At 39.7% G+C, this 27196-nt stretch overlaps 1 protein-coding gene across 3 annotated transcripts; it reads right to left on the bottom strand.

Moving 5' to 3' along the window:
• Positions 1–10753: 10753 nt before the first annotated feature.
• LOC141619813 (uncharacterized) lies at positions 10754–26917 on the bottom strand. 3 transcript variants are annotated; one of them, XM_074436837.1, is made up of 19 exons: positions 26626–26785; positions 26333–26506; positions 26066–26247; positions 25874–25979; positions 25368–25444; positions 24746–24868; positions 24267–24354; positions 23933–24122; positions 22640–22766; positions 21117–21197; positions 19070–19171; positions 18863–18958; positions 18610–18684; positions 17543–17662; positions 14343–14471; positions 13211–13288; positions 11762–11848; positions 11178–11264; positions 10754–11022 (listed from the first exon to the last, which is right to left on the bottom strand). In XM_074436837.1, the coding sequence occupies exons 1-19, from the start codon at positions 26678–26680 to the stop codon at positions 10972–10974; spliced, it is 2028 nt and encodes a 675-aa protein (XP_074292938.1). In that variant the 5' UTR covers positions 26681–26785; the 3' UTR covers positions 10754–10971. The 3 variants fall into 3 exon arrangements, with proteins under 3 accessions (XP_074292938.1, XP_074292939.1, XP_074292940.1); XM_074436838.1 differs by having other exon boundaries at positions 24746–24802; XM_074436839.1 differs by lacking the exon at positions 24746–24868 and having other exon boundaries at positions 26626–26917.
• Between the last annotated feature and the right edge of the window lie 279 nt (positions 26918–27196).

Here is a 27196-nt window from a genome sequence, read left to right as displayed (position 1 = left end):
ATGTTGATTCCTGAAATCGAACAGGTTGATTCCTGAAATGACCTCGGACGCGTGATTGAAAAACGGGGAAAAAGAAACAGTTCCTATTTACCTTCCGAACGGCTGAAATTGATAATACACGGTTTTTTGGGATTCCGGGGTCCCGGAATAAAATTCTCCGGAAATCACATAGAAAGTTCCTCGGGTCAGATAAAGCGGCCACGCAAAGTTTGAGCACCAACGGAAAACATTTGGGAGTGCCGGTTTGCCACAAACCAGCATTCGTCGAAACTCGGATTATCGTGAAAAATGTGTTAAAGCTCGTTATTTGAGGCTGAAATGGAACAGATTGATTCCTGAAATCGAACAGGTTGATTCATGAAATGACCTCGGACGCGTGATTGAAAAACAGGGAGAAAAAGAAACAGGTTCCGGTACGACCTTCCGAACGGCTGAAATTGAAGTGTATAATACACGGTTTTTTGGGATTCCGGGGTCCCGGAATAAAATTCTCCGGAAATCACATAGAAAGTTCCTCGGGTCAGATAAAGCGGCCACGGAAAGTTTGAGCACCAACGGAAAACATTTGGGAGTGCCGGTTTGCCACAAACCAGCATTTGTCGAAACTCGGATTATCGTGAAAAATGTGTTAAAGCTCGTTATTTGAGGCTGAAATGGAACAGGTTGATTCTTGAAATCGAACAGGTTGATTCATGAAATGAGCTCGGACGCGTGATTGAAAAACAGGGAGAAAAAGAAACAGGTTCCGGTACGACCTTCCGAACGGCTGAAATGGAAGTGTATAATACACGGTTTTTCGGGATTCCGGGGTCCCGTAATAAAATTCTCCGGAAATCACATAGAAATTTCCTCGGGTCAGATAAAGCGGCCACGCAAAGTTTGAGCACCAACGGAAGACATTTGGGGGTGCCGGTGTGCCACAAACCAGCATTCGCCGAAACTCGGATTATCGTGAAAAATGTGTTAAATTTCGTTATTTGAGGCTGAAATCAAATAGGTTGATTCCTTAAAGTGAACAGGTTGATTCCTGAAATGAGCTCGGACGCGTGATTGAAAAACAGGGAGAAAAAGAAACAGGTTCCGGTACGACCTTCTGAACGGTTGAAATTGAAGTGTATAATACACGGTTCCTTCGGGATTCTGGGGTCCCGGAATAAAATTCTCCAGAAATCACATAGAAAGTTCCTCGGGTCAGATAGAGCGGCCACGCAAAGTTTGAGCACCAACGGAAGATTTTTGGGGGTTCTCGTGTGCCACAAACCAGCATTCGCCGAAACTCGGATTATCGTGAAAAATGTGTTAAAGCTCGTTATTTGAGGCTGAAATCGAACAGGTTGATTCCTGAAATCGAACAGGTTCATTCCTGAAATGAGCTCGGACGCGTGATTGAAAAACAAGGAGAAAAAGAAACAGGTTCCGGCACGACCTTCCGAACGGCAAAAATTGAAGTGTATAATACACGGTTTTTCGGGATTCTGGGGTCCCGGAATAAAATTCTCCGAAAATCACACAGAAAGTTCCTCGGGTCAGATAAAGCGGCCACGCAAAGTTTGAGCACCAACGGAAGACATTTGGGGGTGCCGGTGTGCCACAAACCGGCATTCGCCGAAACTCGGAGTATCGTGAAAAATGTGTTAAAGCTCGTTATTTGAGGCTGAAATCGAACAGGTTGATTCCTGAAATCGAACAGGTTGATTCCTGAAATGAGCTCGGACGCGTGATTGAAAAACAGGGAGAAAAAGAAACAGGTTCCGGTACGACCTTCCGAACGGCTTAAATTGAAGTGTATAATACACGGTTCCTTCGGGATTCTGGGGTCCCGGAATAAAATTCTCCAGAAATCACATAGAAAGTTCCTCGGGTCAGATAGAGCGGCCACGCAAAGTTTGAGCACCAACGAAAGACATTTGGGGGTTCTGGTGTGCCACAAACCAGCATTCGCCGAAACTCGGATTATCGTGAAAAATGTGTTAAAGCTCGTTATTTGAGGCTGAAATCGAACAGGTTGATTCCTGAAATCGAACAGGTTCATTCCTGAAATGAGCTCGGACGCGTGATTGAAAAACAAGGAGAAAAAGAAACAGTTCCGTGCGACCTTCCGAACGGTACAAATTGAAGTGTATAATACCCGGTTTTTTGGGATTCCGGGGTCCCGGAATAAAATTCTCCGGAAATCACATAGAAAGTTCCTCGGGTCAGATAAAGCGGCCACGCAAAGTTTGAGCACCAACGGAAAACATTTGGCAGTGCCGGTTTGCCACAAACCAGCATTCGTCGAAACTCGGATTATCGTGAAAAATGTGTTAAAGCTCGTTATTTGAGGCTGAAATGGAACAGGTTGATTCCTGAAATCGAACAGGTTGATTCATGAAATGAGCTCGGACGCGTGATTGAAAAACAGGAGAAAAAGAAACAGTTCCGTCGACCTTCCGAACGGGTTTGAAATGGAAGTGTATAATACACGGTTTTTCGGGATTCCGGGGTCCCGGAATAAAATTCTCCGGAAATCACATAGAAATTTCCTCGGGTCAGATAAAGCGGCCACGTAAAGTTTGAGCACCAACGGAAGACATTTTGGGGTGTCGGTGTGCCACAAACCAGCATTCCCCGAAACTCGGATTATCGTGAAAAATGTGTTAAATTTCGTTATTTGAGGCTGAAATCAAACACGTTGATTCCTTAAAGTGAACAGGTTGATTCCTGAAATGAGCTCGGACGCGTGATTGAAAAACAGAGAGAAAAAGAAACAGGTTCAGGTACGACCTTCCGAACGGCTAAAATTGAAGTGTATAATACACGGATTTTCGGGATGCCGGGGTCCCGGAATAAAATTCTCCGGAAATCACATAGAAAGTTCCACGGGTCAGATATAGCAGCCACGCAAAGTTTGATCACCAACGGAATATTTTTGGGAGTGCCGGTGTGCCACAAACCAGCATTCGTCGAAACTCGGATTATCGTAAAAAATGTGTTAAAGCTCGTTATTTGAGGCTGAAATTGAATAGGTTGATTCCTGAAATCGAACAGGTTGATTCCTGAAATGAGCTCGGACGCGTGATTAAAAAACAAAGAGAAAAAGAAACAGGTTCCGGCATGACCTTCCGAACGGCAAAAATTGAAGTGTATAATACACGGTTTTTCGGGATTCTGGGGTCCCGGAATAAAATTCTCCGGAAATCACATAGAAAGTTCCTCGGGTCAGATAAAGCAGCCACGCAAAGTTTGATCACCAACGGAAGATTTTTGGGAGTGCCGGTGTGCCACAAACAAGCATTCGTCGAAACTCGGATTATCGTGAAAAATGTGTTAAAGCTCGTTATTTGAGGCTGAAATCGAACAAGTTGATTCCTGAAATGAGCTCGGACGCGTGATTGAAAAACAGGGAGAAAAAGAAACAGGTTCCGTGCGACCTTCTGAACGGCTGAAATTGAAGTGTATAATACACGGTTCCTTCGGGATTCTGGGGTCCCGGAATAAAATTCTCCTGAAATCACATAGAAAGTTCCTCGGGTCAGATAGAGCGGCCACGCAAAGTTTGAGCACCAATGAAAGACATTTGGGGGTTCTCGTGTGCCACAAACCAGCATTCGCCGAAACTCGAATTATCGTGAAAAATGTGTTAAAGCTCGTTATTTGAGGCTGAAATCGAACAGGTTGATTCCTGAAATCGAACAGGTTCATTCCTGAAATGAGCTCGGACGCGTGATTGAAAAACAAGGAGAAAAAGAAACAGGTTCCGGCACGACCTTCCGAACGGCAAAAATTGAAGTGTATAATACACGGTTTTTCGGGATTCTGGGGTCCCGGAATAAAATTCTCCGAAAATCACACAGAAAGTTCCTCGGGTCAGATAAAGCGGCCACGCAAAGTTTGAGCACCAACGGAAGACATTTGGAGGTGCCGGTGTGCCACAAACCAGCATTCGCCGAAACTCGGAGTATCGTGAAAAATGTGTTAAACTCGTTATTTGAGGCTGAAATCGAACAGGTTGATTCCTGAAATCGAACAGGTTGATTCATGAAATGAGCTCGGACGCGTGATTGAAAAACAGGGAGAAAAAGAAACAGGTTCCGGTACGACCTTCCGAACGGCTGAAATGGAAGTGTATAATACACGGTTTTTCGGGATTCCGGGGTCCCGGAATAAAATTCTCCGGAAATCACATAGAAATTTCCTCGGGTCAGATAAAGCGGCCACGTAAAGTTTGAGCACCAACGGAAGACATTTTGGGGTGTCGGTGTGCCACAAACCAGCATTCCCCGAAACTCGGATTATCGTGAAAAATGTGTTAAATTTCGTTATTTGAGGCTGAAATCAAACACGTTGATTCCTTAAAGTGAACAGGTTGATTCCTGAAATGAGCTCGGACGCGTGATTGAAAAACAGAGAGAAAAAGAAACAGGTTCAGGTACGACCTTCCGAACGGCTAAAATTGAAGTGTATAATACACGGATTTTCGGGATGCCGGGGTCCCGGAATAAAATTCTCCGGAAATCACATAGAAAGTTCCACGGGTCAGATATAGCAGCCACGCAAAGTTTGATCACCAACGGAATATTTTTGGGAGTGCCGGTGTGCCACAAACCAGCATTCGTCGAAACTCGGATTATCGTAAAAAATGTGTTAAAGCTCGTTATTTGAGGCTGAAATTGAATAGGTTGATTCCTGAAATCGAACAGGTTGATTCCTGAAATGAGCTCGGACGCGTGATTAAAAAACAAAGAGAAAAAGAAACAGGTTCCGGCATGACCTTCCGAACGGCAAAAATTGAAGTGTATAATACACGGTTTTTCGGGATTCTGGGGTCCCGGAATAAAATTCTCCGAAAATCACATAGAAAGTTCCTCGGGTCAGATAAAGCGGCCACACAAAATTTGAGCACCAACGGAAGACATTTGGGGGTGTCGGTGTGCCACAAACCATCATTCGCCGAAACTCAAATAATCGTGAAAAATGTGTTAAAGCTTGTTATTTGAGGCTGAAATCGAACAGGTTGATTACTGAAATGAGCTCAGACGCGGGATTGAAAAACAGGTAGAAAAAGAAACAGGTTCTGGTACGACCTTGCGAACGGCTGAAATTTAAGTGTATAATACACAATTTTTCGGGATTCTGAGATCCCGGAATAAAATTCTCCGGAAATCACATAGAAAGTTCCTAGTGTCAGATAAAGCGGCCACGCAAAGTTTGAGCACCAACGGAAGATATTTGGGGGTGCCGGTGTGCCACAAACCAGCATTCGCCGAAACTCGGAGTATCGTGAAAAATGTGTTAAACTCGTTATTTGAGGCTGAAATCGAACAGGTTGATTCCTGAAATCAAACAGGTTGATTCATGAAATGAGCTCGGACGCGTGATTGAAAAACAGGGAGAAAAAGAAACAGGTTCCGGTACGACCTTCCGAACGGCTAAAATTGAAGTGTATAATACACGGTTTTTCGGAATTCTGGGGTCCCGGAATAAAATTCTCCGAAAAACACATAGAAAGTTCCTCGGGTCCGATAAAGCGGCCACACAAAATTTGAGCACCAACGGAAGACATTTGGGGGTGTCGGTGTGCCACAAACCATCATTCGCCGAAACTCAAATAATCGTGAAAAATGTGTTAAAGCTTGTTATTTGAGGCTGAAATCGAACAGGTTGATTACTGAAATGAGCTCAGACGCGTGATTGAAAAACTGGGAGAAAAAAAAAAACAGGTTCCGGTACGACCTTCCGAACGGCTGAAATTGAAGTGTATAATACACGATTTTTCGGGATTCCGGGGTCCCGGAATAAAATTCTCCGGAAATCACATAGAAAGTTCCTAGGGTCAGATAAAGTGGCCACGCAAAGTTTGAGCACCAACGGAAGACATTTGGGGGTACCGGTGTGCCACAAACCAGCATTCGCCGAAACTCAGATTATCGTGAAAAATGTGTTAAAGCTCGTTATTTGAGGCTGAAATCGAACAGGTTGATTCCTGAAATCGAACAGGTTCATTCCTGAAATGAGCTCGGACGCGTGATTAAAAAACAAAGAGAAAAAGAAACAGGTTCCGGCATGACCTTCCGAACGGCAAAAATTGAAGTGTATAATACACGGTTTTTCGGGATTCTGGGGTCCCGGAATAAAATTCTCCGAAAATCACATAGAAAGTTCCTCGGATCAGATAAAGCGGCCACGCAAAGTTTGAGCACCAACGGAAGATATTTGGGGGTGCCGGTGTGCCACAAACCAGCATTCGCCGAAACTCGGAGTATCGTGAAAAATGTGTTAAAGCTCGTTATTTGAGGCTGAAATCGAACAGGTTGATTCCTGAAATCAAACAGGTTGATTCCTGAAATGAGCTCGGACGCGTGATTGAAAAACAGGGAGAAAAAGAAACAGGTTCCGGTACGACCTTCCGAACGGCTAAAATTGAAGTGTATAATACACGGTTTTTCGGAATTCTGGGGTCCCGGAATAAAATTCTCCGAAAAACACATAGAAAGTTCCTCGGGTCAGATAAAGCGGCCACACAAAATTTGAGCACCAACGGAAGACATTTGGGGGTGTCGGTGTGCCACAAACCATCATTCGCCGAAACTCAAATAATCGTGAAAAATGTGTTAAAGCTTGTTATTTGAGGCTGAAATCGAACAGGTTGATTACTGAAATGAGCTCAGACGCGGGATTGAAAAACAGGGAGAAAAAGAAACAGGTTCCGGTACGACCTTGCGAACGGCTGAAATTTAAGTGTATAATACACAATTTTTCGGGATTCTGAGATCCCGGAATAAAATTCTCCGGAAATCACATAGAAAGTTCCTAGTGTCAGATAAAGCGGCCACGCAAAGTTTGAGCACAACCGGAAGACATTTGGGGGTGCCGGTGTGCCACAAACCAGCATTCGGCGAAACTCGGATTATCGTGAAAAATGTGTTAAACTCGTTATTTGAGGCTGAAATCGAACAGGTTGATTCCTGAAATGAGCTCGGACGCGTGATTGAAAAACATGGGAAAAAAAAAAAGGTTCTTGTACGACCTTTCGAACGGCTGAAATGGAAGTGTATAATACACGGTTTTTCAAGATTCCGGGGTCCCGGAATAAAATTCTCTGGAAATCACATAGAAAGTTCCTCGGGTCAGATAAAGCGGCCACGCAAAGTTTGAGCACCATCGGAAGACATTTGTGGTTGCCGGTGTGCCACAAACCAGCATTCGCCGAAACTCGGATTATCGTGAAAATTGTGTTAAAGCTCGTTATTTCAGGCTGAAATCGAACAGGTTGATTCCTGAAATGAGCTCGGACGCGTGATTGAAAAACTGGGAGAAAAAAAAACAGGTTCCGGTACGACCTTCCGAACGGCTAAAATTGAAGTGTATAATACACGATTTTTCGGGATTCCGGGGTCCCGGAATAAAATTCTCCGGAAATCACATAGAAAGTTCCTAGGGTCAGATAAAGCGTCCACGCAAAGTTTGAGCACCAACGGAAGACATTTGGGGGTGCCGGTGTGCCTGAAACCAAAGATTCGCCAAACTCGGATTATCGTGAAAAATGTGTTAAAGCTCGTTATTTGAGGCTGAAATCGAACAGGTTGATTCCTGAAATCGAACGGGTTGATTCCTGAAATGAGCTCGGACGCGTGATTGAAAAACAGGGAGAAAAAGAAACAGGTTCCGGTACGACCTTCCGAACGGCTGAAATTGAAGTATATATATATAATAATACACGGTTTTTCGGGATTCCTGGGTCCCGGAATAAAATTCTCCGGAAATCACATAGAAAGTTCCTCAGGTTAGATAAAGCGGCCACTCAAAGTTTAAGCACCAAAAGAAGACATTTGGGGGTGCCGGTCTGCCACAAACCAGCATTCCCCGAAACTCGGATAATCTTGAAAAATGTGTTAAAGCTCGTTATTTGAGGCAGAAATCGAACAGGTTGATTCCTGAAATCGAACAGGTTGATTCCTGAAATGAGCTCGGACGCGTGATTGAAAAACAGGGAGAAAAAGAAACAGGTTCGGGTACGACCTTCCGAACGAGTGAAATTGAAGTCTATAATACACTGTTTTTCGGGATTCCGGGGTCCCGGAATAAAATTCTCCGAAAATCACATAAAAAGTTCCTCGGGTCAGATAAAGCGGCCACGCAAAGTTTGAGCACCAACGGAAGACATTTGGGCGTGCCGGTGTGCCACAAACCAGCATTCGTCGAAACTCGGATTATTGTGAACAATGTGTTAAAGCTCGTTATTTAAGGCTGAAATCGAACAGGTTCATTCCTGAAATCGAACAGGTTGATTCCTGAAATGAGCTCGGACGCGTGATTGAAAAACAGGGAGAAAAAGAAACAGGTTCCGGTATGACCTTTCGAACGGCTGAAATTGAAGTGTAAAATTCTCCGGAAATCACATAGAAAGTTCCTCGGGTCAGATAAAGCTGCCACGCAAAGTTTGAGCACAAACGGAAGACATTTGGGGGTGCCGGTGTGCCACAAACCAGCATTCGCCGAAACTCGGATTATCGTTAAAAATGTGTTAAAGCTCGTTATTTGAGGCTGAAATCGAACAGGTTGATTCCTGAAATGAACTCGGATGCGTGATTGAAAAACAGCGAGAAAAAGAAACAGGTTCCGGTACGACCTTCCGAACGGCTGAAATTGAAGTGTATAATAATAATACACGGTTTTTCGGGATTTCGGGATCCCGGAATAAAATTCTCCGGAAATCACATAGAAAGTTCCTCGGGTCAGATAAAGCGGTCACGCAAAGTTTGAGCACCAACGGAAGACATTTGTGGTTGCCGGTGCCTGAAACCAAAGATTCGCCGAAACTCGGATTATCGTGAAAAATGTGTTAAAGCTCGTTATTTCAGGCTGAAATCGAACAGGTTGATTCCTGAAATCGAACAGGTTGATTCCTGAAATGAGCTCGGATGCGTGATTGAAAAACTGGGAGAAAAAGAAACAGGTTCCGGTACGACCTTCCGAACGGCTGAAATTGAAGTGTATAATACACGGTTTTTCGGGATTCCGGGGTCCCGGAATAAAATTCTCCGGAAATCACATAGAAAGTTTCTCGGGTCAGATAAAGCGGCCACGCAAAGTTTGAGCACCAACGGAAGACATTTGGGGTGCCGGTGTGCCACGAACCAAAGATTCGCCGAAACTCGGATTATCGTGAAAAATGTGTTAAAGCTCGTTATTTGAGGTGAAATCGAACAGGTTGATTCTGAAATCGAACAGGTTGATTCCTGAAATGAGCTCGGACGCGTGATCGAAAAACGGGGAGAAAAAGAAACAAGTTCGATCACGACCTTCCGAACAATGAAATTGAAGTGTATACATAATACACGGTTTTTCAGGATTCCGGGGTCCCGGAATAAAATTCTCCGGAAATCACATAGAAAGTTACTCGGGTCAGATAAAGCGGCCACGCAAAGTTCGAGCACCAACGGAAGACATTTGGGGGTGCCGGTGTGCCACAAACCAGCATTCGCCGAATAGAAGCCATGAAGTCAGCAACCTTTTTGGCTTCACGAAAGCAACGTTAAATTATCACTTCATCGAACAAATGAAGGTCTAATTTCACATCTTTGATAATACAAGAGCTTTTCCAAGGAATTTGCCAAGTACTACGAAGTGAGTTAATAACACATAAATTATCACCCTCCACAATTAACTTTGAGATTCCTAAATGTTTAGCGGCTAAAACACCTTCTTTTAAAGCGAGAGCTTCCGCAGCAAGAATATTATTAGATCCGCACTTTTTTGCTCCTAACACAAGGACTTTACCATTATGATCTCTTATACAATATCCTAAAATAGCTTTATTGCCTTCTATTTCGAACCGTCAAAATTTATCTTTAGGAAATCATTTCTAGGTTTCTCCCACCAGATTTCTTCCCTACTAGAATTGATCCTAGTTGACTTGTCTTTTTCGGGATTGTTCAGATCCTTATGTCTAGTTTCATTCCAGATCTTAATGCTATTATTACATAAAATAATAATTTTACTAATATAATTGAAATGAACATTGTTAAAGATAATGTCATTTCTATAAAACCATGCATTCCACAAAATAAAGATAATTTTAAAGAAATCATCTTTTGGAATTAAATCTTTGAGATAATAGAGTTTCATAAGAAAACTTTGACTTGCAATATTATCATAATTTGACAAGAAATTATTAAAGCTAATAATATTCATGTCGAACGAATCAAGGGACATTCGGAAAAGAAATGATCTTTGTTTTCAATATGATGGTTGCACAAAACACAATTAGGTGGGACATTAATAGGACTTTTAAGAAATCTGCCTTTCGTTGGAGGACCATCAACACATGCTTTTCAAAGGAAAAACTTTAACTTTGGAGGAATATCCAATTTCCAAATCCAGTGAAATTCACATTTTTCAAGACTTTGATCGAACAAACCTTGAGCTAACCATGTTGCTGTTTTGGTAGAAAAATTTCATCTACAAACAACCCCAAAGGAGGATATCCGGAATATCATTATAAGGCAGTGGAATGTTAGTAATCTGATTAACAATATCGTTGTTTACTAAATTGGATAATTTACAAACATACCATTATTTATCAGAGGTAATGAATTAACCAAAAGATTAAGATCACACAAGTTTTTTCACACCCACTTACAAGTAATATGGTTAATGATGATAGTAACCGAGTAATTGATAAGTTGGGAGTATGTTAATGTGGAAGAGTAAGATGATAAATGAAAGTGGAACGAATAAATCTAGATGGCCTAAGGAGCAAAAGAACAGAAGGTGTTCACAAATCACGTATAAAATCTCATATATAGATCAGAAGGTTCCTAAGCATTACTCCCAATTATCTTTACAAAAGTCGTGCTGACTGCCTCCTCCAAGCTTATTACAGAGTATAGTATCTGCTGTTACGGCTAACAATGCAAAGCATATGTTGCATCTCATAGCTTTGTACATATTTCTAAATTTGAAAAATATTCTCCACAGAAGTTCCAGTTCTCATAACTTCGCTACAGCTTGACATAAGGTCGTATCGATGGAAACTACCACCTACAGCACCACGACATCAATCAGAAGTTTTGTACTTGCGGACAGCTACTTTCATCATAGTATGCACATAAATGGAACTTCGTGGCAGTTGCAAATGATAATACCTAAAAACAAAGTTGGAGCAGCGTTTTTTTTCTACAGACTTGAATACATACCTTCCCAATACTATTACCCGTGTGAAGATATTCAACAGCATCTGCAACAGAATCAAGCCCCACAAACTTTTTCGGGTCCAAACTAACCTGTAGCACAAATCAAATGTCAAGAAACAAGTTCTTATCTATACTAACCAGTACTACTGCTGAAAAGTAAAATGTAACTATGTTCTGAAGTTTATCCAACCAAAAACTAGCTTCTTTACTCTGGGATGAACATCCTCGCCCTTTTTTCCAAAGGAAATGTAGAATTTCATAAATTGTAACTTGATGAGATCCTCAATCAAAGGATACAGAGAAATGTTATCTGAGGATAATGCAATGCAGACGCAACAAAATACGGTTAACTATTCTTTACTCTTCAGTCTACCAATCCCGTATTAAACCAGTTGGGTTCTTGCGAGATCATCTCAGCTGCCAACAGTGTAACTGTGTAAGGCATACCATTTAAGGTATGGGTCCACCATTATAAATACAAAGAAAAATGGTTAAAAGCATAAATACACTAGCTGTAAATGGGAGGTCATAATAAATGAGGCGACAGATGCGGAAAAGCTAAGTTGTTAGACTGAAGAATTTAGTACCTTCAACATTCCAGAGGAGTATGCGTTATATAGCTTGTCCAGATGTTGTCGCCACAAATGACTATATTGCGGTAGAAAAAAACCAGCCTAAAACAGGGCAAGTTAATTCACATTTTATGGACTTTTAATTGTGAACTGCACAGCTTAGCAAAAAGAATCATAGTATGAGGGTGATAGATAATGCATAAGTGAGTTATGTGATGCTTTTGATGATAACAATGCTTATATAGTAGAGGCGGCTCAATCCCTTGTGTTAGAACTTAAAAGGCTCTGATTTGGTTTCTAAATGATATGTTTTCAAGGAATTCTGCTGTATGTATATTCCTTTCTAGCTTATTGTAAATGATATGACAGACACCGATCATTTGCATTCACAGAGCCTTTGACTTTCATATAGCCTTTGCATCAGCTTGCTACCCACTGAGAATAAGATTGTTCTTTGTGCTGCCCAATTGCAGGAACTATTCAGTACTCAAATCTGTGTGCTACTGTGCTCTAGTGCAGCTCGATTAGTCAGCGAGTGAGAGAGCTGAGAAACCTTGGGTAAAAAGCAGGCTAGGGCGCTTGGAACGGGACTTGAGCCAAGACAGATTAGTTTAAACTTCCAAGCGAGTTGCTTAAGAGTGGGCCGACTTAGAATTCTTCCTAAACAAACCAAGGGTTGACTTCGAATTCTTAACCGGGAGTTAGTGGTCTTATTTAAGCAAAAGAGTCTCCATGAAAAATCTCTGTGCAGTGTCATTATTTGGCTACTACCTTCATTTGTAGAATTAGCTCTGAATCAGTTCACACTAGTTACCAATTCATTCATTAAGGGTGTGTTTGGATAACAAAAATGGAGGGAAAGGGAGGGGAGGGGGAAGGAGGGAAGGGGAAGGGAGAGAAGGGAAGGGGAGGGGGAATGGAGTGTGGTTGTTTGGATACAATTTCCCTCCAAATCTTGCCTATTGTGGAGAGATTTTGATTAGGCTTGGAGGAGAGAAATTGGATCCCTACAAATCTCTCCCCCTCCATTTCCCTCTACCCTCATTTGCTATTCAAAGAAGGGATTTTAAATTCCCTACTCTCCCTCCCTTTCTTTTCCCTCCAAATCCTTCAATCCAAACACACCCTTAAGCATAGTGAGAAAAGGCAGCCTTGAACTAGTGGGAGACTATACGTCACATCACATGGAGGACATCCGATAACTTCAAAAATCAGAGGGGGAAAAATAACATGCTTTAGACACAGAGCAAGGCTTCCGACAAAGAGGATTATGCATAGCTTTAAATATTACAGGAAACAAAAAAAAACATGCTTTATTTTTTCAAGGGCTCGCTTTAAGCAGAGTAGTCAGATCTACTGAAGGAGTAATATGGAAGAAAAAATAAATATTTTAATGCACCATTCGGCATTCGGTGAACATACAATTCAAATGATATCCCCAAGTAAAGGAAAAAACACGCATACCACGGTTTGACTCTTTGCCAACAGTTTTTCACAAATTCCAGGATAATTTGAAGGCGTCCACCCATGTTCTCCTTGATACTGCACACAGAATGAATATCAGGCTATTTTTGATGTGAACTTAAATAAAATATATCTACTAGTTACTCTAACTCATCGAGTAATCCCATTTCTATTAGTTAATCTAACTGCACAAGCAGACAAAAGCTCTTGTGAGCATCTTGTTCTCATCACTAATACATTTCCAAATGAGACGGGCCTCCGGGAAAGGTGGAAATTTAAAAGGCATGCTAATATGTGTGTCATCACTCATCAGACAATACCCCAGTATCAACAGCATTATGTGTGTATAATAACACTAACTTTCGCTTTTGGGTGCATGTAGAACCAGAGAAAGGGGACTGTAGATTGAAGCTATCCAAGATACTCATCCCCAACAAGGATTTTAAAAGGGACTAAAACTAAAGAGGGGAAAAAGAGAATAAAAACAGCATAAAGAGGCAAACTACCATAGTATTTCGGTAATAAAATAAGATCAAATCAGTTAACATTTTTGAGGGGTTCAAAATAACTATCCAACAAGAACTCAGAAGTAGTCTTGAACTTTAAAAATTGCCCGACATCATTTAACCTCCCTCCATCCCAGAATAATCTTCTTTCATTTTTAATTCAACCAAAAATTATCTTCTTATTTTCATTTTTAAATCATCCAAAAATAATTTTCTCACTCTCCTGGTCCAATACTAAAAACTATTGATTTCGTGTAAATTTGTCCCCACTTCTCTCTATTTTCCATTATTCAATTATATAAGTTGGTTTGCGTCAACTTGTTAAATATAGGCGAACCTGCTGGAAATCGCGGAAATACATTACATATCCGAGTCATTATTATTCTCAACTAACTCAAATATAAAGAATATTAAATACTACAATTATTTCTAACAAATTACAAGAATATTTAATAATGTAGATGTTACTAAATCCCATCGTCAGCCTTGCCGTCTCGGACTCTCGGGTATTCATAAGATAATATTGGGATGCAGGGATTAAAATAAACTGACTGCAACTCTAGGAATAACAAAATCTAAACTGAAGATAGCAAGTACAACTGGCATATATTCAAACAAAAGCATACCTGAGATATCATTCCGATCACCACAAGCCGACCAAAGATTGCAAGAGCATTCAAGCACATGTCAAACATTTTACCACCGACTGACTCGTAGATAATATCAATTCCTTCGGGAAACTCCTTCTTTAAAACCTGGATAATAAAAATTTTCTTCTTTAAACACGCCCACGAGCTTCTTTTAGCAAACAAATGTATCAAAGAAATATATATGTGACAAGAATAGACAAATGAACAGTGCAATTCTTTGATGGAGAAAAGAAACATCTATCCCCCCACCCCGCCACACACACACACACACAAAATATAAAAGGACGTTGAAGCATCATTACAATAGGTGTTGCTTAAGTAAAATTAGTCGTGCAAGTAAAATTCCAGCAGCCGAGGTTCAATCAGTGTCGCTAATAATTTCTGTCATTGAAGAAAGATATTTATTTAAGACAAAATAAATCTGTCCGGGACAAGGGATTCTCTCCAACGGTTTCCAATTCATTAGAAGGAAAGTAACAACGGTTACTTCAACACAACCCATCACCCTCTACCTTTGGCTAAGTTAATCTAAAAGACAGCTCCGGAACACACTTGCAGACTAGAAACAACATAACCCAGCGCCTCAAAGGTTCCCACACATTGCCGGGTACGGAAGGTCAGATATGTGCAGCCTTAACTCTGTGATAGAAACACATAGAGGATATTTTTAGATGACCAGAAATGAGAATTGCACGGAGAATTGCGTTTAATGACTGCTACTTACGCATAGTCAAATCAGTAAGCCAATTTACAAGAGTGACTATAATCTGAAATTTCATGTATATCATTCTAAGACACATACACTTAAATACAGTTAAAGCTGCCCATTTCAAAAACAACTCCTCTTCTTCCCTCCCACATATACCAACACAGACAATCTGCAAAAACCCGCCCATGAATAAAACTAATACACAAATTACTTTTCTTGAATCTCAATTATTCTTTGCTGATAGCATACAAAAAAAAAAAAAACTCATAGTGAAGCAAAAGTTGTGATCCACAATTTCACATTCACTCTTTCCAACCCGTGACACAACTATTGGAGTGGGATCAAGCACCATACCAGGCCTAATGCTGTTGCAATACCTCATGTGCTTTAATCTTCTGCGATTCTTGTCTAAGTAAGTGCACTAACTTAAGAGAGGCCATCAGTTAACTAAAATCATTCATTGCCGGGGTGCGAAATGAATGGAGAAGGAATTGGCCTCATAAGGGACATAACAGAGGAGAAAAGAATCTCCAATGCAAACTTGTACATCTAAGGTTTCAAATGCAACGTATCAAGAATGGTAATTAACGCAATTGTGCTCTCATTGATATCTGGGAGTTGCAAATATGAGACGGCAAGGTGGCATTATGAAGATCAGAACAGACATATAGGAGAGCGAACATCGTAGCAAAACATTCATCACTCGCTCACATGTCTCACTTCTCCCCATTTCTGACTTTGTAAAGACCCAAATAGTAGGATCTTTGTGAATTTATAAAATAAACTTCAGCAGGGAAGCAAATGCTACAAAAGACCTAGCCAAAATAGTCTCATCCGTATGATTAAATATGTACAGTAACTCGTGGATTATAGAGGAAGTCTCCGAGGAAAGCATCACAACCACTTTCTCACAACGGCAGCATTTTAATGAACTATTTGACTAAACCCCAAACTCCTTTTAAAACCTCCTTCAGATTTTAGTCTACACACAGCTTTTCAACAAACAAGATCATCTCTTTTTTCTTACCAGTACCCAACTAGAAAACCAAGCTATTTGAGTATCCCCAATGTTATTTAAATAAATTGAAAGATAAAAAAGTAAAGAAGAGAGACAAAGCTTATTTAACATCATTACTCCTCACAATGAGAGCAGGTTCTGTCCACCCATCCAATCGGTTAAACGCCCTTGCTACTACCAGCACCTAAAAGGCTAAAAGGCTCAAGTCTAAGGATCTCCTTCTAAGGGTACAAACCAGCAAGTGACCAATTCATAATTTGGTAACCAATCATATTGCTAAATAACTCTAGCAAGTGTTCCCTATTAATTCCAGTAACCCGCATTTCAACGAATTAAATTTCATCCAAAACATCAATTTTAATTCATGTAGAATATACATCCATTAATAGAAACACAATATTTATTTGAGCAAACTACTAGTGAGTAATGTGGACCGTAAAGCCTCCTACTCTAAATTGTTGCTTTATCCATTATTCGTTCTAACACGTCATCAACCAACAGAACAAGAAAGAGGACAAGGGTCTTCTTATTTTAGTCCTCATGTGGAAGGGAACTGTTCCCTTGGAGCAACATTCACAAAGAAAAGTATCCATTATGTTGGAGCATCATTCCCTAAGAAAAACATGCATTTGACAAAAGGCCCCTCGTCCAATGTCTCCACACACCAGAACCTTTCATAACTAAGGAAACTCAACTCACCCAAATAAAAGCTTTCTCTCTCAAAGTCAAGCTTAAAGGATTATCAAGAATTTGTCAGCTTTCGCAAAGCACTCTGCGAGGGAGAAACCGCTAGATAAAAAAGGCTTAAACTTACTACCAACACTTTAGACATTTGTAAGCAAGCTTATAGGACGGCAATCATTAAATCCTTGCATCAAACCACTCTTCATATATGGTATTAAACCTCAATTAGTCTTGATCTCATAATTGGTCATAGTGAACCGAGCTCAGCTGTTGCATGACTGCATCATAAATGCAGTTAACAGTGTCCCAACAACACGAGTGAAAGCATGGCTACAGAAACAAGGTGAACATGTGTGAAAACATGATAATGGAGATTCTAAGACCTACTTCCCCACCACCACTCGAAATGAACAAGAAAAGGAAATACATTAAGATTGATGTAGAAAAAAAGAATATGATTGTGAACAGAAAGGTTACAATCCAAATACAACAGAACGTAACTCAAACAGGTGAAAACAATGGCAAGAGTATAGACAAAATGTATCCCATTGTTACGCGTTGCAACTCTGAAATTAAGTTGCCAACCCCAGCCCTTTAATTCATGCTTGAAATTCGGAATCATATACACATTAACCTCCCGCCCCTTTTTTTCTCACGATACAACCCAAAGAAGGAACAGAAATATATATAAACCACAATCAAACCTTAAATACATACTTGAAGTCATGTGGGTACTTCTAGAAAGAAAAAAGAAAGGTAGCTCACTGTTTTAATATCTTCATCTCTGTAGTTTATCACTCGATCAACTCCCAGGCTTTTTAAAAACATTGCCTTGTCTTTACCTCCACAAGTTGCTATAACCTTGTTCCCACCTAATTTTGCCAGCTGCACATTACACAACTGAGTATCACCAATAGACCTGGCCATTTTTGTGGGCGGGTTCAGGGTCGTTCTTTCCCAGCTCGTCCAAAACTTAAAAAAAAAGATAACCAACTCGCCAAAATCCTTCCCACAAGCCGGTTTAGGGCCTGTCAAAGCCAGCCTGGCCCGGCAGGACCCTAACTCGCCCAGTTGAGAGTCAGGTGACCCATCCACGGGTCAGCAGGGCCTGGCCAGATGCTGGCCCGTGGCCACCTCTAATTACCAAGTATATACCTGGAAAGATTTTCAAGAATAGAAGGGTTTATCTAGAAGAATTTCTAAGAAAAATTGAATATACATACTATCGAACTGATCATTAAATAACAATAGTATGCATAGATTAGAGGAAAATTGAAGGGAACAGATTGTTTTTCTTCTCTCCATCCCCTATATGCTAAGGCCTAAGAGAATAAGAAACTTGAAAAGTTTTCCCTCCAAAGTGCATTCACTTAAATACAATCTTTTCAACAAACTATAATCATCTCATTGAACTCTAAATTATAATAAAAACATAAACTTATATTATTAACTTTGTGACAAAAAAATATCATTGAACATTATTTGAGAAACTTTTAAAATGAAAGCATTAACTTTGAGATTAAATTTCATTAAAATACATGTTTCATGTCTTCAATTGTCTTGATTAGTTTTTCAGATCAAATTTGTTTTCTCAAATCAAAATACAATCAAATACAATGAGGTGAAATATGAAAATTATTGAGGTGCCAATATAAATAAATTTAGAAGTAATACACTAAAAAGTAAAACGCTATATATTCCGTGCATGCATTGCGCGGGATCTAAACTAGTTTAATATCAAGTGTTTAGATATGATGTTTATTCCTTAGTACAAATTAGCAACGGCGTGTGACCATGGCTCAAACGCCTTGCAATATACGAAAGAAAGAAACCTGCACAGCAAATTGTCCAGTCCCACCTGCAGCAGCAGTAATCATAACTGTCTTTCCTGAACCCATTTGTGCTGCCTACGGTTTCCCATTGAAACAATAACACAGAGTGAATAAATTGGCAAGCAAATAATAGCGCATAAAACAGAGTTATCACATTTTGACAAGCTTAAGTAGCAATTTAGCGGTTTAACAAATAAAAGGAGTAATTATAATAGCCATTTCAGATAAGATAGAAAAGTATGGAACGTTAGACCTGCTCAAGAGCAATTGAAGCTGTTAGTCCAGAGGTAAGCATAGCAACAACTTCAGGTTCAGGTTTGGCCACAGGAAGAATAAATTTGGATGGAACCTTGAGGGAAGAAAAAAATGAGAAATGTACATATAAACTAGTGCAAATCCAAGAAGAAAGAAATTGAATGAAGATTAAATGTTAAAAGAACAAATTAATGAAATGACATACAATCATAAACTCAGCATAGCTTCCATATGTCATTACTGCAGCAGCAGAACCAATTTTTAAGTCATTCACAGCGTCACCAACGGCAGCGATTATTCCAACAGCCTGCAAGGCATTACCCAATCCCCAAGTTTCATATACAATACAGGACTCAAATTCTAACACATCACACATGTGAAAAATTCACATCCTTTCTCTGTTCCTTTGTCGTGCCCTTTCTGAAGGAGCACAGCACACACCATTACCAAATGCTGGTGGCCATTATCAAGGCAGCAGAGTCAATGCTTAGCCTAGCAAAGGCTCTTATCCCACGAGCATTTTTTCAGCATGCAAAAAAACTTTAAAGAGATTGACGCTCATTACAAAATTGCTGAATAGATGACCAAGTTGTGAATGAACCTATAAATTTCTCAAATTCAACTTATTTAGCAGAATGATGCTTTCAAGGAGCAAGGATGACCCACAAGCAAAACTGCATTGAGAGTTGCATCAAAGACAGTTCAGTGAATCATTATGCTTTGTTCTATCAGAATCCTTAACCAAAGAGGCAAAGAATAATGCATCTTTGGCTCTATTTTGAAAAATCCTTAACCAAAGAATAATCCTTAACCAAATTTGGGGTGAAATTTTGAAAAAATTAAATGGCTTCTGAAAACAAAAAGATAAAGGATTAATTAACAAGAATAATCCGTACTATGGGTGTCCTTCCTATATTAATCCAAACTATACATTAACTTACAAAAATCCCAACTATTCTACACTCTTCCCATATTACACCGAAGTGACCTGCTGCCTGAATAAGAGGTAACCCTTTGCTTAAAAGATTTCAAGTCTCATTAGTTCCCTGTTCTCTTTCACGAATTACCATTCTTTAACCCAAAACACATGAATAACATGCCTTCTTCATCATCGCTATATCCATTACCACACCATTTTTACCACCATTCCAGTATTCCACCATTCACCCTTAACATCAGATCACCTCACCATCACTGCGCACGACTGCCTCACCCACCTAACCAGATTATTCTCCCACCACATCGCCATCCACCATCACGGCGCCCTAACCAGTAGACCGACAGGTCCGACACCACCACTTAATGCACCACTTTCCCGCCTCCTTTTAACTCCTCATATTTATAGCATCACCGTCCTTTCCTCTCCCATCTCCAAATCCTAATTAATAAAACAAAATTCCACATATAAATCACAAATTTAAAATTTCTATGTGGAATTTTCCAGATCTCTTCTAATTCCCAATTTTCTATCTCATACTAATCTTCTATACATAAAAATCGTTATTCATAATCACCAAAACCTTTGTTCAACTTTTTCTCTTCTTATAATTGGGTAACATCTATTTTATGGGTTTCTTATTTTCTGGGTCAATTTGTGAAGGACGGTGGTGGGAACGAAGGAGCGAGAGGCAAGGCGGTGATAGGCTAGTTAGGCGACACACCTGTGGTTCGAAAGTGGTTGTGGTTGAGGGGGTTGGGTGAGGTGGTATGGCTGGCGGTGTAGTTACGGAGGTGACTTAGGTTGAATAATAGGGATTACGGAGTATGAAGAATTATTTAGAGGCAGATATTAATCACTTGTATTATTAGGAAATTTTATTAGAATAACTACTATTAACAATGCCAGGTGAGCGCCACATCATGCCATGTCATTGCCACATATTTGTTAACCTGAAACAATAGGTCAAAAATCGAGGAAGTCTATTCTGAGAAAGGGATACCCAAAGTTGGGTTTATTTTGGAATTATATGTTGTTTGGATTATTTATAGAATATGGAGCATAGTTTAGATTATTGTTATGAATTAATCCAAAGATAAAAGGCCGAACATTATGAAACCCGAAAAGCAAAAGAATGGTGAGCAGTTTGTTCCAAATAATCATACAAAATAAAGGAACCATGAAAATGAACAACGATCGTTTTTCCCCCTCTTTCACATGAATAGCAGTATCATAGAAAACTGAATTTCTTGTCAACTATGCAACCTTCCAGCATCGAAAATGTATTGAAGCTCAATGAAAGATTCTTGCTCACCTCAAATCCAGCATCAAAGGGGAGGTTTCTAGCAATGTCTCCACCTTTGCCACTAAAATAGCGGCCTGAACTAAAATTGACCTGTACATCACAATGTTGATTAGGAAAATAGTAGTATAGTGAAACACATACATATGTTTATCTGAAAAACCTTAATCATAAAGGCCCATTAACATCACGAATGCACCAAATTTGACTATACAGGCAAGGCAGGACCGCAGGAACCACAAATTTCAAAAGGATACTAGAATTTGACGAAGTAAACTGCCAGTCACAATTAAGACAAAACAAAATCTGAATGCTATCAACTGAACAATAATCCAGCCCTCATCAAAGGAAGATTTAATCAATGAAAAACAAAATGAAGCGATCACGTGATATCCTCAAATGAGTAGAATAGGTAGGAATTTTCAGGACTGGAATGAAGGTAGCCACTCCCGTGGCGGTATCTTAGCAGATAAGACAAGTCAAAAACAGCATGGGAGTTGGTTACAAACAACCCAAGATACGGCCTTTTGGCGAAGCCATGTCAATTTTGAAAGTCCTTTTAGAGTATAGCCCACTCCACAGCTAACTAGGCTAGAAACAAATAGGTCGAAGTCAAATGAGTCGCTAGATTCTATATTTCAATGTAACCTCAGAAGGAGCAAGACTTTGCTGTGTATCTTAGTGGATGGGGGCGTGGGATAGGGCTTATCCTTTCTTACTTGGTAACTTCCCACCAAGATTTCTATTCAGCACATCTTATTGCAACCACTGGCTCTAGCTTGAGCATGTTCTCATCTCTATTGCAGATGAACGGCTGCTATAGGTGTGTGCTCGAATGGTTCTAGATTCTGCTGAGCCAACACTGACACTCAAAGACGACGTATGATTTTCCTTTCGATCTCTGGACACTTTCTTTTGTAAAGATTGCGGACTGTAAGAGCATGGAGGATGCTATCAGTTTTTACTGAAATCCAAAGAGCACAAACTAGCCACAGAGCTAATTACAGAAGCATACAGCCTAGAATGTTCTTTCCTTTTATACAGAGGCCTATGTAAGCTACCCACAAGTTTGCCTATCCGCTTTCTAGTTAGACCCGGCGCTATGCTCACATACAAAAGGCGAGTCTGTCAATTAGCAATGCCAAGATAAGAGAAAACGTCCAAATTGTATCGACGCAGAAATGATAAGGCTGGTGAGACTCCAAACCAAGCCTTCTTCAGATGATTACTATCACCTATCTTATCAAGCACCATCATCACATAAAAGTACAAGCAATCAATATAGAGCCTTGCACCAAAGAAGGAAAATTTGATGTGCAAATCAGAAAAGAATATATATACTGTGATCAATGTTATCACCAAATGAAAAAATCTGCACACTCAAAACCATACAAATAAAATTCTATGAATCACTCTGTTAGTTTATGTGGTGATTTCCGTTTGAGGAGAGCTAAAACCTAAAAATGATACCAAATGACCAGAGACATTTACAAGACTGAAAATGGAAAGCCAAAAGCACCAAAAAGAAAACTTACATCACTAGCATTAACCCCAGCGTATAAAATTTTCACTAGAACGTGATTTGGATTAATTGGCTGTGTCAATGGAGCACACCGTATCCTTGTAGCAGCACGGAAATTGTGATTCAAGGAGTCAACGACTCTGACAAACAAGAACATTCAGCAGGCATTAAGGTTCTAGCTATGATATTAATGTTCTAAACAACAATGAACTTGTTGAAAAATCACAAGGCACACTGAATCATGAAACAACTCTAGTCAAAATATGTAGGGTCCAAGATGAAAATGCTCACGTACACGGTCCGGTACTTTTGCCGGATCGTGGTGCACACCCTTGCGGCCTTGCCCACACCCATGGGAGAATGCAAGCAACAAAAGGTCTCGTGCTGTGAGGAATCGCCCACTAGCACACTTCTCGGGTGTCGAGGTGTGTGTCGGTAATCCTAGTCAGGATCGTGAAGTTGTGAACAGCCGACACATGAATGTAATAAAAGTAAGCAATACGATTATTGAAAGCAAGCAACAACGCCAACAAGCATTAACAAGCTTAAAGGTAGGAAGAGATTTTCATTGATAGTACATGACTTGTAGGAGGAAACATTGATGTGCATAATAGCCATACGTTTCCTCCGACTCAATTAAACTAAGTTAAACTAAGAATCACAGCCCATGATCCGACATATAGGAAGAAACCTAGGAGTATGACATTTACAAATCCTAAGAGTGCGAAAATAAAGTACGGAAATATAAATGCTGTGGGGCAGAAGTGTGCGGACCATCACACTTAGCCTCATAGTCTAAAGTAAAGGATTAGAAAGAAAATATTGGTTATTGAGTTTGGCTACAATAAAGCCTGAGATAGTAAGAAAATCACAATAAAGTCCTGAAAAATTGGTAATCCTAGTTTTTCCCACGTGAGTACGTGACACTAGATTGACAAAGGAATTAGTAACCATACTTAAAAATAAATAAGTCCACTGAGGTAAAGGAACCATACTTCAAAAGTCAACTCAACTTAAACAATCCTCAAGGAAGTTAGTGCTACGCCTACTATCCACCAACAACTTAGGAATCTGATGTACACAATATTTCAAATATTAAAAAACAGAGAAAATCGCCCTTTCGTATCAAAACAAACTTTCCATGGAAAGAAAGTGTAAATGGAAAGCAAACCAAGTGTTCACCGTATTTCGTTTTCGTACAAGTAGTAATTTACCAGCGCGGCAGCAGCATGAATATTCAGCCAAAAAACCTAATTACTAAGGATAGGAAACTTCCGTGCAGGATTGAAAGTAAGATAGTTCTCACATTTTTTTGAAGCTCTGAGGCAATTTAATATCCAATGGGTCAATTTGTAAGAATCTTCGACTCGATTTTGATGAAGATACTCGGTATTTTGCTTCTTCAGCAGGAGTTGGCCAATACTCCAGCCCTCTACGATTTGTTATCCATAAACAGCAACCGGCTTTAGTGTTGTCTGTGATGAGCTCTAAGGCACCTATATAGTTTAGGTGGATGATTGTCAGCAATTCAGCATAACCATACCTTTAGACTGATGCTAAGCTGAATTTCAGAATCAATAATAAGAAAAAGAAACATAAATATCTGGACATGTACTACATAGTGTATAATATATTAGTACCAGTCACCACCATTTTCATGGGTATGAAGCCCCCGACCAATGTTACAAATTTAGGATCCACCTTTGACCCTATATTAGTTTCAACAAACTGCACATACGAGAAACGTTAGCAAGCCACAACATCCAATGCAACCTAAAAATTCCTTGCAACTTGTAAGCATGTCAAAACTTTCAAGAATGGAACTGGCTGTCTGCCTGATCAGTGTAGTTGTTGTGCTGTAATCTCTATCACGTCGCATAATTATATATTTTTTTTTTATGAGAATAGATTATCTCACTTACGGACATCATTTCTCTGTATAATTATGCAAGGCTGAATAGTTGTGAATTTCTGTTCCTTCTATAACTTTCTATCTTTTCAAATGCATACTTCATAAGAAATCCTCTCACATACTTCACACATTTTTCAGCCACAATATTAAAAAAAATCATTATTGAAAGTAGAAGCTTAGAAAGACTCAACAACATTAGACTGGTACCTCGAGGTTTGCATTATCAGCTGCCACTTCACAGCACAGGTACCATAGCTGGTCAGCCTTTGCATTAAGCCATCGTATATCAAGGCCACATATGGTGTTACTAACCCATGTGTGCATATTAAGCTTTGCTAGCGAAGATTGAATAATCACACAACCATTATTCAGAAACGTTTTGTTGTCCGAATCAAGTAGGTAAGCCCGACACTAAATTAAATCAGCATACTACTTTGAAGCCTCAACAGGTCCATTAAGTGAGTTTCAGATGAGGCATGGACCATTTCTTTTTGCTGAGAATCAACCCATGTTGGGCACACAATTTTGTGGATCACCGACATGGAAATGATGGTATCTTTAATGCCCGGGGCTCAGGCATTTAACACATCTTGCAACCTACGTTACTTTGACTCTTTACTTTCAAGGCTAAACCCATATCCGACATGATACAGAAACAAACTCGTATCTCTCCAAGCAAAAACGGAGAGGCTCGCGTGGCAAACGTTAGAGAAAGAGACTAATATTTCACTTATAAAGTAATATGACATAAAGTTACGAGGATAGACTATTACATAGCTTTACGAAGTAAAAGTAATATGACGTAAAGCTACGAGGATAGACATCTTACTTCTGGGCAGAGTGCGTTCACACGAATTCCTTGACGTCTATATGGAAGAAGGGATCTGGTGAATAAAACTACACCTCCTAAAAGGTGAAGAAAAAACAAGTACTCAGGGTTTTAGTTGTTAAAGATTTCTTCAAGCACAACAAAGGAATCAACAAATAGTTAAAAAGTAGATGGGACGTGGGGATATCCCATAACATTAATAAGACAATGTCAAACAATCATCATATCTTCCAACTCTTTGATATTTAACCCCTTGTTTGGATAGGATAATTTAGGAGAGGAGGGGATGAGAATAGGGCAACAGAGCAAGATGTTTTCCCTTGTAATTTTTCCTATGTCTGATTTGGCTTGTATGAAGGAAAATCAACCAATTTGTTATCCAAACAAAAGAAATTACATCCCTCCCTTTCCCTCCAAATGAGAATAGGGCAACAGAATTATAAGCCCCTTTTACAATGACCTCGCTTAGACAGGAGTAGCAGTTTAATTATAGATGAGAAAGAAACCTTTAGAAGCAGAGTAAGCTGGATCCGCAAATGAGGGATAAAGACCAGCAGACGATGACATATTGATGATAACTCCTGGTCTTTTAGCAGCTTGCATTGCTCGAACCTGATAAAAACATAAAAAAATGGATGTGACGCTAGTACACTGAAATAGGAAGAAGTTGAGCTGGGGGAATGAAAAGGAAGAGGTACCGCTAAAATGGTAGAGTGAATGACGGCAACAAGGTTGACATTAATTGTACGTTTCCATGTAGCAGAGCCATCAGTTGGGTCGTTGTGTAATGGGAGAGCAGTATAAATTCCAGCATTATTAATGCAAATATCCAAGCCGCCATATGTTTGAAGGTGCTTGGCGAAAGCAGAAGACAGTTCACCTGCGAGAACAAATACTTCAATCGTATATGTCTGTCTGTGTTACTTCAAGGTTCTAAAATAAATAAGTAAATAAAATGGTGGTACCCGAATTGGTGACATCGCATCTGACGAAAAGCGCTGAGGGGAATTTAAGATTCTGATGAAACTTAGCATTTATCTTCTGAATCACGGCAGTCACTTGCTTCCCCTTCTCCTCTGATAAGTCAACCACGGTAACAAATATCCCTCTTTCTGCAAATGCTATGCTAATAGCTTCACCTGGATAATAATATTAATAATAATAATTGAACAAATCGATTTTATTTCAAGTATAAACCAAAAATAATGGATCCAGCCATAAGGGATATTGATTGATTGTATGAAAATAAAAACACTACCGATGCCTGAAGCCCCGCCTGTGACCAACGCTGAAAGCCCGGGTTTGAGTTCCATTACCACCGGCTACTAGTATCAATCAATAATTCAATATACTGATCCCCCAAGTCGCTTATGATTGCCAATCGCGTATTGCCGTAACTAGATATACTCGATTATTATAGACTTGTTATAGCCTATTGGGATATTTTATTAATGGTCCGGATCGCATTTTGGCAACATCTAACGCTTTTAAATTTACCTATAAAAATAAAAGCAAAATGGGAGTTAAAAGGTTTATTACTCCCTTCATTCAACTCCACATCACGGTATACTTTTTGCACACATATTAAGACAAGGGTTAAAAAATAATAAAAGGATAAGAATTAAAGTAAACGTGTTTTATTAGGGAGAAAATCAAATTGTAATAAGCATATGATACATTGATACCTGATTAAAAACCCCACCAAAATTTACAATGTTTAAAAACCCCCACCAATTCCCTCCAATAAACATCAAATCAGCAACTAGACTTTCACTTTTACAAAACTTGATTTCACCCTACATAATTACACATTCCTTCTTGAACAACAA

The sequence above is a fragment of the Silene latifolia genome, chromosome X (assembly GCF_048544455.1).
Source record: "Silene latifolia isolate original U9 population chromosome X, ASM4854445v1, whole genome shotgun sequence".
Lineage (NCBI taxonomy): Eukaryota > Viridiplantae > Streptophyta > Magnoliopsida > Caryophyllales > Caryophyllaceae > Silene > Silene latifolia.
The sequence above is the reverse complement of the archived record's forward strand: the minus strand, read 5'-3'. Positions and strand labels throughout refer to the sequence as shown.